The 13,303-nt window shown below is 49.9% G+C and overlaps 1 protein-coding gene across 1 annotated transcript; it reads right to left on the reverse strand.

The window, feature by feature from the left end:
• Positions 1-142: 142 nt before the first annotated feature.
• Positions 143-11,946, reverse strand: ddx31 (DEAD (Asp-Glu-Ala-Asp) box polypeptide 31). Its single transcript, XM_079222391.1, has 21 exons — positions 11,885-11,946; positions 11,303-11,407; positions 10,951-11,073; positions 10,718-10,830; positions 10,549-10,624; positions 7,998-8,041; positions 7,752-7,822; positions 7,556-7,665; positions 7,057-7,098; positions 6,345-6,409; positions 6,145-6,264; positions 5,288-5,394; positions 4,942-5,168; positions 4,707-4,859; positions 4,546-4,605; positions 4,401-4,451; positions 3,685-3,824; positions 3,492-3,576; positions 2,329-2,440; positions 2,042-2,252; positions 143-687 (listed from the first exon to the last, which is right to left on the reverse strand). Exons 2-21 carry the CDS (start codon positions 11,402-11,404, stop codon positions 570-572), a joined length of 2,130 nt encoding a protein of 709 aa, XP_079078517.1. The 5' UTR covers positions 11,405-11,407; positions 11,885-11,946; the 3' UTR covers positions 143-569.
• Between the last annotated feature and the right edge of the window lie 1,357 nt (positions 11,947-13,303).

Genomic DNA, 13,303 nt, shown 5'->3' on the forward strand with positions numbered 1-13,303 from the left:
TCCTTTTTATGGACTTGTTTTAGGCCTTTAAGGGTTCTCAGGGGAACATCTGGTACTAGTCCTGGTTTCATGGTACTACAGGTATACAGTGATTTGTGGGAAACGTTCCTGCGTTCACACGACTTCAGTGTTTTGCCTTCGAGAGAAAAATAATTTATTTTCCAACAAAGAAAAATTAATCTTCATCAAATACATCAAACAGTAAAAAACATGTTTCTCATATTTAAATATCTGACAAACATCTTCATCACATTATTCTGAAGAACCAAACAAAGAATCTTCTTCATCAGCTCGTTTCTAAATGTTTCTCCTGGAAGTAAATAAAGAAATTAAAGTCAATAAAAACACATTTCCTGTTTGAAGAGTGAGGAAGCTGTCGACCAATCAGAGAGCAGCAACAGAGGATCTTACTGAAACTCTAAATGAGTTCAGACGTTTGTTTCTTCAACGCGTTTCCACTCATTCTGACCAGCTGACGGGAAAAGGAGTCCGATTGGCTGCTCCGGTTCTGCTGTAATGAAAGGAGTCCAGTCGGCGTCTCCTCCTCCCTCTACTTCTCCTTCTCCCCTCTACTCCTCCTCCTCTCCTGACTGACCAAACACCTTCTTCTTCTTCTTCTTCTTCTTGGCGGCTGCTCCCTCCAACCCGCTGGAGAACTCAGAGTGCAGCTGCTGACGAGTGGAGAGCCTAAAGACGAGGAAGACAAGTTAAAGCTACAACAACACGACAACCTCAACACAACAACAGTAACCCTACAGCCTCAAAACTACAACCTCAACAACACAACAACAGTAACCCTACAGCCTCAACCCTACAGCCTCAACACTACAACACTACAGCCTCAACACTACAACACTACAGCCTCAACACACTACAGCCTCAACACTACAACACTACAGCCTCAACACTACAACCTCAACACTACAGCCTCAATACTACAACACTACAGCCTCAACACTACAGCCTCAACACTACAACCCTACAGCCTCAACACTACAACCCTACAGCCTCAACACTACAACCCTACAGCCTCAACACTACAGCCTCAACACTACAGCCTCAACACTACAACACTACAGCCTCAATACTACAGCCTCAACACTACAGCCTCAACACTACAACCCTAGAGCCTCAACAATACAACACTACAGCCTCAACACTACAACACTACAGCCTCAACACTACAGCCTCAACACTACAACACTACAGCCTCAACACTACAACACTACAGCCTCAACACTACAGCCTCAATACTACAACACTACAGCCTCAACACTACAGCCTCAACACTACAACACTACAGCCTCAACACTACAACACTACAGCCTCAACACTACAGCCTCAATACTACAACACTACAGCCTCAACACTACAGCCTCAATGCTACAGCCTCAACACTACAGCCTCAACACTACAACACTACAGCCTCAACACTACAGCCTCAACACTACAACACTACAGCCTCAACACTACAACACTACAGCCTCAACACACTACAGCCTCAACACTACAACACTACAGCCTCAACACACTACAGCCTCAACACTACAGCCTCAACACACTACAGCCTCAACACTACAGCCTCAACACACTACAGCCTCAACACACTACAGCCTCAACACTACAGCCTCAACACACTACAGCCTCAACACACTACAGCCTCAACACTACAGCCTCAACACACTACAGCCTCAACACTACAGCCTCAACACACTACAGCCTCAACACTACAACCTCAACACTAACTATTGTCCCTTTCAGTAAAGATGTGTCTCAATAACAGTGTTGGGAAATCATCACCAAGAACAGATTGAAGGAGAAATACACACAATATATTGAACCAATGTCATGACACCTGAATGCACCATTACACAACTGACCAGCACTCAAAGGATTGTGGGATACTGAGGACACACACACCTGTAATTATGTCTCTATTGACCACAGAGTGTGTGTTGTTGTTAACAGCTGCTCCTCACAGCAGGCTTGTCTGGACACGACACAAAACAAAAAGACACACACACACACATACAACACACACCTCTTTGCCCCTGCAGCCTGACTGCTGGTCCCCTTGTTGTGGTTCTTGCCGTGGGTCCTGGCCGTGGGGCCCTTGAGGCCCTTGAGGCCCTGCGGAGCGTCTCTGAGGCCGAAGCTCTTGGCGGCGTGTCCCAGGTGGAGGGAGCGGATGTGGAAGATGTGTTTGAGGCGGGAGGGGTAGGCGGTGTACGCCCGCAGGAAGGACTGCAGCGCTGATGACATCACAGTGACACGTTAACACAGGAAGTGAGTCACATCCCCGAACAACCGACACGGAGGGTCACATACCTCTCTTGGCGTTCTGCACCGACTCAGCGTCCGAGTGGACAAAGTTCTCAAACTCCGTCTGGAGAACTGTCGCCCTCTCTCTGGTCTCCTGCTCCAGAGCTGCAGATGATGTCTGAGAGACAGACAGACAGGCAGGCAGACAGACAGAGAGACAGAGAGACAGAGAGAGAGACAGACAGGCAGAGAGACAGAGAGAGAGACAGACAGAGAGACAGACAGACAGACAGAGAGACAAGCAGGCAGACAGACAGGCAGAGAGACAGACAGAGAGACAGACAGACAGGCAGACAGAGAGACAGAGAGAGAGACAGACAGACAGACAGACAGACACACAGACAGACACACAGACAGACACACAGACAGAGAGACAGACAGACAGACAGACAGACAGACAGGCAGAGAGACAGAGAGACAGACAGACAGGTTGAGATACGTCAATCAAAATAAAGGTTCATACGACACAAACCTGCAGCTGTTTCCTGTTTCTACTGGCTGCATCAGGTCACTGGCTGGTTTACTGAAATCTTTGTTCTGGACCCACTCAGCCCCCCCCCCTTAAAACACAGACCGAGCCTTCAAATACACCTGTGGTACCCTGGAACCCTCCTCCTAATTGACCAATCTACTTGAAGGAACCCTGGGACCCCTTTAAAGATCAAAGTACAGGATAGAATTAGGAACTCCATCAAAAGGTTTTTGAAATCCTGTGAACACCCCAAGTGTGTTCGACACTCATGTCGGACACACTTGAACAAACAAGACAAACAAACCAAGATGGCGACAGATAAAAACCTCTTCTCACAAGGGTTACAGTATTCTGGCAATTTAAATGAAGTTAAACAACCACGTGGTTGCGGAGATAATTAAGGGGCTTGGTGCTTATAAGGTTAAGATTCCTGGACCCTAACCCGTTCAGACTCTGCACGGGTTTTTACTTGGAACCACATATGAGGCCTCTGGAGAACCCAGTAGCTCTCTGAAGGGCTCTGAAGGGTTCCAGGAGGCCTCTGAGAACCCGGTAGATCTTTGAAGGGTTCCAGGAGGCCTCTGAGAACCCAGTAGCTCTCTGAAGGGTTCCAGGAGGCCTCTGGAGAACCCAGTAGCTCTCTGAAGGGATCCGAGAGGCCTCTGGTGCTCGCTCTGAGTGGACAAAGGACTTTTACCTTGCTGTGGTATTTGCCCCGCCCCTTGTAGGTGTCATCCATCATCAGACTCGACAGGATGCCCTGCAACTTCAGCTCCGATAGGCTGAAACACAAGACCCGCCCCCACCGTCAAAACCAGGAAGTGGACCAACAAATACTGGACCAGCACCATCAGTGGTAATCTCTACTGGACTGAGCGAGTACTACAGACCTGATGTTGTGAGTGGCCAGCTCGGGGATGAAGGCGGTCTCAGCAGGAGTGAGGAAGAGGAGGCTACTTCCTTTTCCTCCAATACGAGCCGTCCGACCGACCCGATGAACGTACTCTGCTGCAGTGGTCGGGGGAGTGTACTGTGAACACACACTGAGGTTCAGTAAGTAGTAACCGCAGTACTTTAGTAGTACACTCAATGCCACACTGTGATTGGTTTGGAGTTTGTTCATTATTCTCAGGAGACAACCTCCATGTCTGACTCTCTCATGTCACTTCTGGTTGGAAAAAAAACCAAGATGGCGACGGATAAAAACCAAGATGGCGACGGATAAAAACCAAGATGGCGACGGATAAAAACCAAGATGGCGACAGATAAAAACCAAGATGGCGACAGATAAAAACCAAGATGGCGACAGATAAAAACCAAGATGGCGACAGATAAAAACCAAGATGGCGACAGATAAAAACCAAGATGGCGACAGATAAAAACCAAGATGGCGACAGATAAAAACCAAGATGGCGACAGATAAAAACCAAGATGGCGACGGATAAAAACCAAGATGGCGACAGATAAAAACCAAGATGGCGACGGATAAAAACCAAGATGGCGACAGATAAAAACCAAGATGGCGACAGATAAAAACCAAGATGGCGACAGATAAAAACCAAGATGAAGTTGGTGATGAAGTTGGTGGAATAAGGGACACAGATACCTGAATGATCCAGGTGACCTGAGCAAGGTCCAGACCTCTGGCTGCTACGTCCTGAAACACACACGATTCCTCTTCAGCACACGGATACATCCCAAAATGGAGCATGTAGAGTGACGTGTAACCACGGTGATGAACAAACACTGACCGTACACAGCAGAACTCCACACAGAGACACCGAAAACTGCTGGAAGACGTCCGAGCGCTCCTGGCGGGAAAAACAAACGCACCATGACTGCGGCTCAGACGCCAGCTGAGGAACGTGGGATATGGAGGTAATCATAATAATAATAATAACAATAGTCTTACCTCCTGCTTCATGTTTCCATGGAGACGCAGGAAGCTGAGCCGAGGCTTCTGATTGGACGAGGGCCCGGCGAGGACGGAGTTGAAGAGGCCGTGCAGGAACTCGACGGCCTCGCAGCTCGAGGTGAAGACGATGAGTTTGTTGTTCTGAGAAAACTGAACAACAACAACAGTCTGGTGAACGGAACCTGAAAACCACCTGAGCCAGGTTTATTATGATGTAATATATATTCGTTACCTTGCACTTGTCCAGGATGAAGGCAGCCAGACAGACCAGTCGGAGCTTACTGGGAACCAGCACCACGTACTGCTTCAGAGCCTCGGGCAGAGCGAAGCTCTCCGGTTGGCCGGCTGCGCTGAGGTCAGAGGTCACAGCGGAGCTGCTGGTGAGGTCACAGGAGGCGGGGCCAGACACGTGAATGTCCACTGGGTCGTTAAGACAAACGCCGGCTAGCCGAGTGACACCTGAACGCATCACAAGGTACACTTATTTAATAATGTTAATATCTATATGATCTCATGTTTTATCTAAGCATTATATTTCCTTCAGCATCACAGTAAACAGTTCTGTCCAAAGAAAGTACCGTGGGTTAACGTCGCCGACAGCAGGACGTTCTGTCTGCTCGGACCAGCAGAGTTCAGACTGTTCAGTATGGTTGTCAGATCCTTCTCAAAGCCCAGATCCAGGGTCCTGGTACACACACATACACGTTCACATATGATGACTCTAGAACAGGGTTTAGCTCCTCCCCCATGATGACTCTAGAACAGGGGTTTAGCTCCTCCCCCATGATGACTCTAGAACAGGGTTTAGCTCCTCCCCCATGATGACTCTAGAACAGGGTTTAGCTCCTCCCCCATGATGACTCTAGAACAGGGTTTAGCTCCTCCCCCATGACGACTCTAGAACAGTGTTTAGCTCCTCCCCCATGACGACTCTAGAACAGTGTTTAGCTCCTCCCCCATGACGACTCTAGAACAGTGTTTAGCTCCTCCCCCATGACGACTCTAGAACAGGGTTTAGCTCCTCCCCCATGACGACTCTAGAACAGGGTTTAGCTCCTCCCCCATGACGACTCTAGAACAGGGTTTAGCTCCTCCCCCATGACGACTCTAGAACAGGGTTTAGCTCCTCCCCCATGACGACTCTAGAACAGTGTTTAGCTCCTCCCCCATGACGACTCTAGAACAGAGTTTAGCTCCTCCCCCATGACGACTCTAGAACAGTGTTTAGCTCCTCCCCCATGACGACTCTAGAACAGGGTTTAGCTGCTCCCCCATGACGACTCTAGAACAGGGTTTAGCTCCTCCCCCATGACGACTCTAGAACAGGGTTTAGCTCCTCCCCCATGACGACTCTAGAACAGGGTTTAGCTCCTCCCCCATGACGACTCTAGAACAGGGTTTAGCTCCTCCCCCATGACGACTCTAGAACAGGTACCGGTCGGCCTCGTCCAGGACCAGCCAGCGCACGGCGCTAAAGGCGATGCTCAGCGTGTTCTTGATGTGGTCCACCAGGCGGCCCGGAGTTGAGACCAGGATGTTGATTCCTTTACGGAGCCTGAAGACAAACGATAGTTAGTTTGATTCAAAGACCCTTTAACGCTAAAGGAGGACTAGAGGAGGACGAGAGGAGGTTACCTGGCCTTCTCTGACTTCCTCTTCTCTCCTCCCATCAGGACTCCAGGGACGATCCAGGTGAACGGCTGCAGAGACACAGACAGAGGTCAGAGACACAGACAGAGGTCAGAGACACAGAGGTTTACTGAGGTCCAGGACCAGAGAGGTTGGGTTAGGTTGGGTAAGGTTGGGTTAGGTAGGGCTAGGTTGGGTAAGGTTGGGTAAGGTAGGGCTAGGTTGGGTAAGATAGGGTTTGGTTGGTTAAGGTAGGGCTAGGTTGGGTAAGGTAGGGTTTGGTTGGGTAAGGTAGGGCTAGGTTGGGTAAGGTAGGTTAAGGTAGGGTAAGGTAGGGCTAGGTTGGGTAAGGTAGGTTAAGGTAGGGCTAGGTTGGGTAAGGTAGGGTTTGGTTGGTTAAGGTAGGGCTAGGTTGGGTAAGGTAGGGTTTGGTTGGGTAAGGTAGGGCTAGGTTGGGTGAGCTAACCCTTTAATCCACTTTTGGGCTTCAAGCGGTGTGAATACTAACGTATCACGTTACCATGACAACGTGTAAACACATCTCGTCCTTTTTGTGTTCATCCTTACCATGATATGCTAGCTATGAATTGTGGGTAATTCCCTCAAGCTCAAACCCTGTGACAGTCAGAGAACTAAACCCTCACAGACTGAGAGATCGTGTCCATTATTGACGAGCAGGAAGTGGGTCAACTTTCAAAATAAAAGCCATATAAAATACCTTCAGGAGCTTCTGGAAGATCTGAAACGTCTGCTGGGCCAGCTGAGGGACAGACAGGTCAGGATGTGGTTAGCGTAATTTAGCTTAGCAGGGACATGAATCACCAACGAATACGTTGATAAATACACTGATGTCCAAAACACTAAGGACACTGTCCCTCCAACAGGTTAGAGGACACTGTCCCTTTAACGGGTTAGAGGACACTGTCCCTCCAACAGGTTAGAGGACACTGTCCCTTTAACGGGTTAGAGGACACTGTCCCTCCAACGGGTTAGAGGACACTGTCCCTCCAACGGGTTAGAGGACACTGTCCCTTTAACGGGTTAGAGGACACTGTCCCTCCAACGGGTTAGAGGACACTGTCCCTCCAACGGGTTAGAGGACACTGTCCCTCCAACGGGTTAGAGGACACTGTCCCTTTAACGGTTAGAGGACACTGTCCCTTTAACGGGTTAGAGGACACTGTCCCTTTAACAGGTGAGACCAGGTGTGTTCAGACCTCTCTGGTGGGGACGATGACGATGGCCAGAGGACCATCAGACCTGTTGACCTTCTGCTGTAGCGCCTGCAGACTCTGGACCACAGGGACGGCGTAGGCCAGGGTCTTACCTGCAGAGACGGGGGAGCGGAGGGGGGTAGTACCACAGTACTAGTAGTACCACAGTACTGGTAGCATCACAGTACTAGTATCTCACCTGAACCCGTCTGAGAACGAACCACAACATCTCGTCCTGACAGAAGAACTGGAATAGTCTTTTTCTGAACACTGACACACACACACACACACACACACACACACACACACACACACGTTACTACGATGACCTTTGGCGCCTCCTCTGGACTAAAGTGGTAGTGTCTCTCAGCAACAGGGTCCCGATAGAAAACTTCTCACTTTACTGCAGCAGGGTCTGAGAGTGTTTGTGTGTGTGTGTACTGACCTGGTTACCGTGGAAACATTCAGGACTTTGTTCAGTGTCGCCACCTGTTGGACAGAAACAGACGAATCAGAGCACAGAACAGTCAGAATGAGAGGAGATCACACGAATACATGATGAGGGTAAACAACAACCATCACCACAATAACCACCACCACAACAACCATCACAACAACCACAATAACCATCACAACCACCACAACAACAATCACAACCACCACAACAACAACCATCACCACCATCACAACAACAACAATCACAACCACCACCATCAAAACAACAACCACAACCACCACATCAACCATCACCAGCACAACAACCACCACCATCATCACATCACAACAACAATCACAACAACCATCACAACCACCACCATCATCACATCACAACAACAATCACAACAACCATCACAACCACCACCATCACAACCACCACCATCACAACCACCACCACCATCACAACAACAACCACCACCATCACATCCATCACATCACAACAACAATCACAACAACAACCACCACCATCACATCACAACAACCATCACAACCACCACAAATAAAACACCTGGTACCAGGTGTGTGTGTGCTACCAGGTGTGTGTGTGTGTGCGCTACCAGGTGTGTGTGTGTGTGCGCTACCAGGTGTGTGTGTGTGCACGCATTACCAGGTTTGTGTGTGTGTGTGCGCGCGTTACCAGGTGTGTGTGTGTGTGTGTGTGTGTGTGCGCGCGCGCTAACCAGGTGTGTGTGTGTGTGTGTTCGCGCGCGCGTTAACCAGGTGTGTGTGTGTGTGCGCGCGCGCTAACCAGGTGTGTGTGTGTGTGCGCGCGCGTGTGTTAACCAGGTGTGTGTGTGCGCGCGCGTGTGTTAACCAGGTGTGTGTGTGCGCGCGCGCGTTAACCAGGTGTGTGTGTGTGTGCGCGTTAACCAGGTGTGTGTGTGTGTGTGTGTGTGTGCGCGCACGCGCGTTAACCAGGTGTGTGTGTGTGTGTGCGCGTTAACCAGGTGTGTGTGTGCGTGCGCGCGTTAACCAGGTGTGTGTGCGCGCGTTAACCAGGTGTGTGTGTGTGTGCGCGTTAACCAGGTGCGCGCGCCAAGCAGGTGTGCGCGCGTGCGCCAACCAGGTGCGCGCGCGCCAAGCAGGTGTGCGCGCGCGCGCCAAGCAGGTGTGCGCGTGTGTTACCAGGTGTGTACCTGATCATCAGTAGTCAATAACCTGATCAACCAGGTGTGCGCGCGCGCGTCAACCAGGTGTGTGTGTGTGTGTGTGTGTGCGCGTTACCAGGTGTGTGCGCGCGCGTTACCAGGTGTGTGTGTGTGTGTGCGTGTGCGTTACCAGGTGTGTGTGTGTGTGTGTGTGTGTGTGCGCGCGCGTTACCAGGTGTGTGTGTGTGTGTGCGTGTGCGTTACCAGGTGTGTGTGTGTGTGTGTGTGTGTGTGTGTGTGTGTGCGCGCTCGTGCGTGCGTTACCAGGTGTGTGTGTGTGTGTGTGTGCGCGCTCGTGCGTGCGTTACCAGGTGTGTGTGTGTGTGTGTGCGCGCGTTACCAGGTGTGTGTGTGTGCGTTACCAGGTGTGTGTGCGCGCGCGCGTTACCAGGTGTGTGTGTGTGTGTTACCGTGTGTGTGTTACCAGGTGTGTGTGTGTGTGTGTGTGCTACCAGGTGTGTGTGTGTGTTACCAGGTGTGTGTGCGTGCGTGTGTGTATTACCAGGTGTGTGTGTGTTACCAGGTGTGTGTGTGTTACCAGGTGTGTGTGTGTGTTTGTGTGTGTGTGCGTGTGTTACCGGGTGTGTGTCTGTGTGTGTGTGTGTGTGTTACCAGGTGTGTGTGTGTTTGTGTGTGTGTGTGTGTTACCAGGTGTGTGTGTGTGTGTGTGTGTGTGCGTGTGTTACCAGGTGTGTGTGTGTGTGTGTGTGTGTTACCAGGTGTGTGTGTGTGTGTTACCAGGTGTGTGTGTGTGCGTGCGTGTGTGTGTTACCAGGTGTGTGTGTGTGTTACCAGGTGTGTGTGTGTGTGTGTGTGTTACCAGGTGTGTGTGTGTGTGTTTGTGTGTGTGCGTGTGTTACCGGGTGTGTGTCTGTGTGTGTGTGTGTGTGTGTTACCAGGTGTGTGTGTGTTTGTGTGTGTGTGTGTGTTACCAGGTGTGTGTGTGTGTGTGTGTGTGTGCGTGCGTGTGTTACCAGGTGTGTGTGTGTGTGTGTGTGTGTGTTACCAGTTGTGTGTGTGTGTGTGTGTGTGTTACCAGGTGTGTGTGTTTGTTTGTGTGTGTGCGTGCGTGTGTGTGTTACCAGGTGTGTGTGTGTGTGTGTGTGTGTGTGTGCGTGTGTTACCAGGTGTGTGTGTGTGTTACCAGGTGTGTGTGTGTGTGTGTGTGTGTGTGTGTGCGTGTGCGTGTGCGTGTGTTACCAGGTGTGTGTGTGTGTGTTACCAGGTGTGTGTGTGTGTGTGTGTGTGTGTGTGTGTGTGTGTGCGTGTGTTACCAGGTGTGTGTGTGTGTTACCAGGTGTGTGTGTGTGTGTGTGTGTGTGTGTGTGTGCGTGTGCGTGTGTGCGTTACCAGGTGTGGATGAAGGTCCAGATCTGAGAAGGAGTCACTGGTGAAGATCTTCTCCTTTAACTGGGAGACCACTGGCCTGAGAGAGGAAACGAGGTGAAAGATGATCAATAATCAATAATCAGGATGGTGATGTCAGCCGGCTGTGGACCAATCAGAGAGGAGCTGTGACCTGAGCATCTCGGGGATCTCTGGGTTGTGTTTGAACAGGGAGGAAGTCTTGATGCTCCTCGTTTCCTTCACTGCGTCCTTCCTCCTCTTCTTCTGTGGTGTCCTCTGGTCCACCTGCGAACATCATCATCATCATCATCATCATCATCATCTCTTCTTTCCGGCAGACAGGAAGTTCAAAACATTTCTTCTTCTCTGATGTAAATGAACGGCTGGTGCATCAGGTGAGTTTACCTGAGAGTCTTCCTCCTTCTTCCTCTCCTCCTCCTCCGGGTCCTCCAGCCTCCTCTGATTGGACGAGCCGCTCTTCTTCTCCTCCGAGGAGTCGACCCTCCTCTTCTCCGCCTTCTGTTTCTTCTGGAGGACCAACAGAAACTGACTGATCAGGTTATTGACTACTGATGATCAGGTTGACTACTGATGATCAGGTTATTGACTACTGATGATCAGGTTGACTACTGATGATCAGGTTGACTACTGATGATCAGGTTATTGACTACTGATGATCAGGTTGACTACTGATGATCAGGTTATTGACTACTGATGATCAGGTTGACTACTGATGATCAGGTTATTGATTACTTACTAGGGCCCATCTCTGCTGAGCAGTGGGAGGCTTCCTCCTGGAGGAAGAGGAAGAAGAGCTGCAGATGTTCAGACACAGCTGGTCGTCTGCTGATGACATCATCACCTGCTCACACAGACAGGTGGGAGAGGTTTAATGGTTGAGTTCAAACAGCTGGTCGTCACTCAGTTATTCATCCATTCATTAGAAACAGAAACATGATGGAAGACAAACGAAACACACATCAACACGACATCCGTAAGCACGTGACAGTGTAACGTCACGGCCCGGCACTGAAGCGCCAGAGTGAAGAAGTCCCCTCTCCGTGCTCGTGGAGCCAAACACACCGCTCGTCCACCGTGGTCACGTGGGCAGGTCCAGGTCCAGGTGGCGTAACCTCTGGCTCGCGGCCTGACGGGGGGACGCGTTAATGACCCGAACCCGGCTGCTGCTGCTAGCATGTGTAGCACCGTCAGCACCGCACACAACCACGTGTGTGTGTGTGTGTGGAGGGGGGGGTAAATAAGTGCGTGCGTGCGCGTGCGTGTGTTTGTAGCAGAGAACCCGCAGAAACAGAAACAGAGAAATCAAACATGAACTCACGTGGAACTCTGAGAGAGGAAAGCAGAACGCGTGTGAATCTCTTCCTGGTTTGTCGCGGAAGCCCCGCCTCCTTCACAGCTGATTTTGTGGACATGCGCAGTAGTTTCACATCTTATTTTGAAAGGGTGACCGGAAATAATAGATAGATAGATACTTTATTAAGCCCCAAGGGGACATTTGTTAGTGCAAAAGTTAGTTATATTGTTGAAATATAGTTTATGAATTATTCTGCAGAGGAATGAAGCTCAAATAAATAATACATGAATAAAGTTAGAAATTATTGGGCAGGAATGTTGAGATGGAGTAATAAATACACAAAAGATAAATAAATACAAAGGAAAACAAAGATATAATTTACTGAGGGTCATTTAACATAAACACCTTTATTAACATTATTATTGAGTTAATAACTTTATTAACATTATTATTGAGTTAATAACTTTATTAACATTATAATTGAGTTAATAACTTTATTAACATTATTATTGAGTTAATAACTTTATTAACATTATTATTGAGACAACTGTATTAACATTATTATTGAGTTAATAACTTTATTAACATCATTACTGAGACATTAACTTTGTTAACATGACAGAAGAGGAGGAGCAGTCTTGGGTTTCTCAGGCCCCCGTCAGACCTGGACCTGGTCTGGGGGGACCGGGTCTGGTCTTGGTCTCCTGCGGTCTGGGGGGACCGGGTCTGGTCTTGGTCTCCTGCGGTCTGGGGGGACCGGGTCTGGTCTTGGTCTCCTGCGGTCTGGGGGGACCGGGTCTGGTCTTGGTCTCCTGCGGTCTGGGGGGACCGGGTCTGGTCTTGGTCTCCTGCGGTCTGGGGGGACCGGGTCTGGTCTTGGTCTCCTGCGGTCTGGGGGGACCGGGTCTGGTCTTGGTCTCCTGCGGTCTGGGGGGACCGGGTCTGGTCTTGGTCTCCTGCAGGACACCAAGACCAGACCCGGTCCGTCCTCTCATCAGCAGCCGTCACGTCTCTTCCCGCTACGCTTCCTGTTGTCGACAGACTTAAAAATAGAGCTGTCAATCAGGCGGCGGCCCGGGACCGCTGGGACTCGAACCGCCGCTCGGGAGGATTAATTATAGTCGTTTACCAAAACGCTCACTTTGAACCGTCAGCTGATGGAAACGGAGGAAAGCAGCTTTCAATCAAATCAGGAAGTAAACGAGATATTTTAACATGAAGGCCTGAAGTAAACGTCCTAAACGTGTTACTGCCTTCAGGTGAGAGACAGACAGGTGAGAGAGACAGACAGGTGAGAGAGACACACAGGTGAGAGACAGACAGGTGAGAGAGACACACAGGTGAGAGACAGACAGGTGAGAGAAACAGGTGAGACAGACAGGTGAGAGAGACAGGTGAGAGAGAGAGGTGAGAGAGACAGGTGAGAGACAGACAGGTGAGAGA

The sequence above is a fragment of the Taurulus bubalis genome, assembly GCF_910589615.1.
Source record: "Taurulus bubalis genome assembly, chromosome: 8".
Taxonomy (NCBI): Eukaryota; Metazoa; Chordata; class Actinopteri; order Perciformes; family Cottidae; genus Taurulus; species Taurulus bubalis.

Excerpts from the sequence above, each read along its gene's own strand:
- ddx31 (XM_079222391.1), bottom strand. The coding sequence starts at position 11,404 with ATGATGTCATCAGCAGACGACCAGCTGTGTCTGAACATCTGCAGCTCT. Across the intron at positions 10,625-10,717 it reads GAGATCCCCGAGATGCTCAG|GCCAGTGGTCTCCCAGTTAA; the intron begins GTCACAGCTCCT and ends TTCCTCTCTCAG. Across the intron at positions 8,042-10,548 it reads TGGACCTTCATCCACACCTG|GTGGCGACACTGAACAAAGT; the intron begins GTAACGCACACA and ends TCTGTCCAACAG.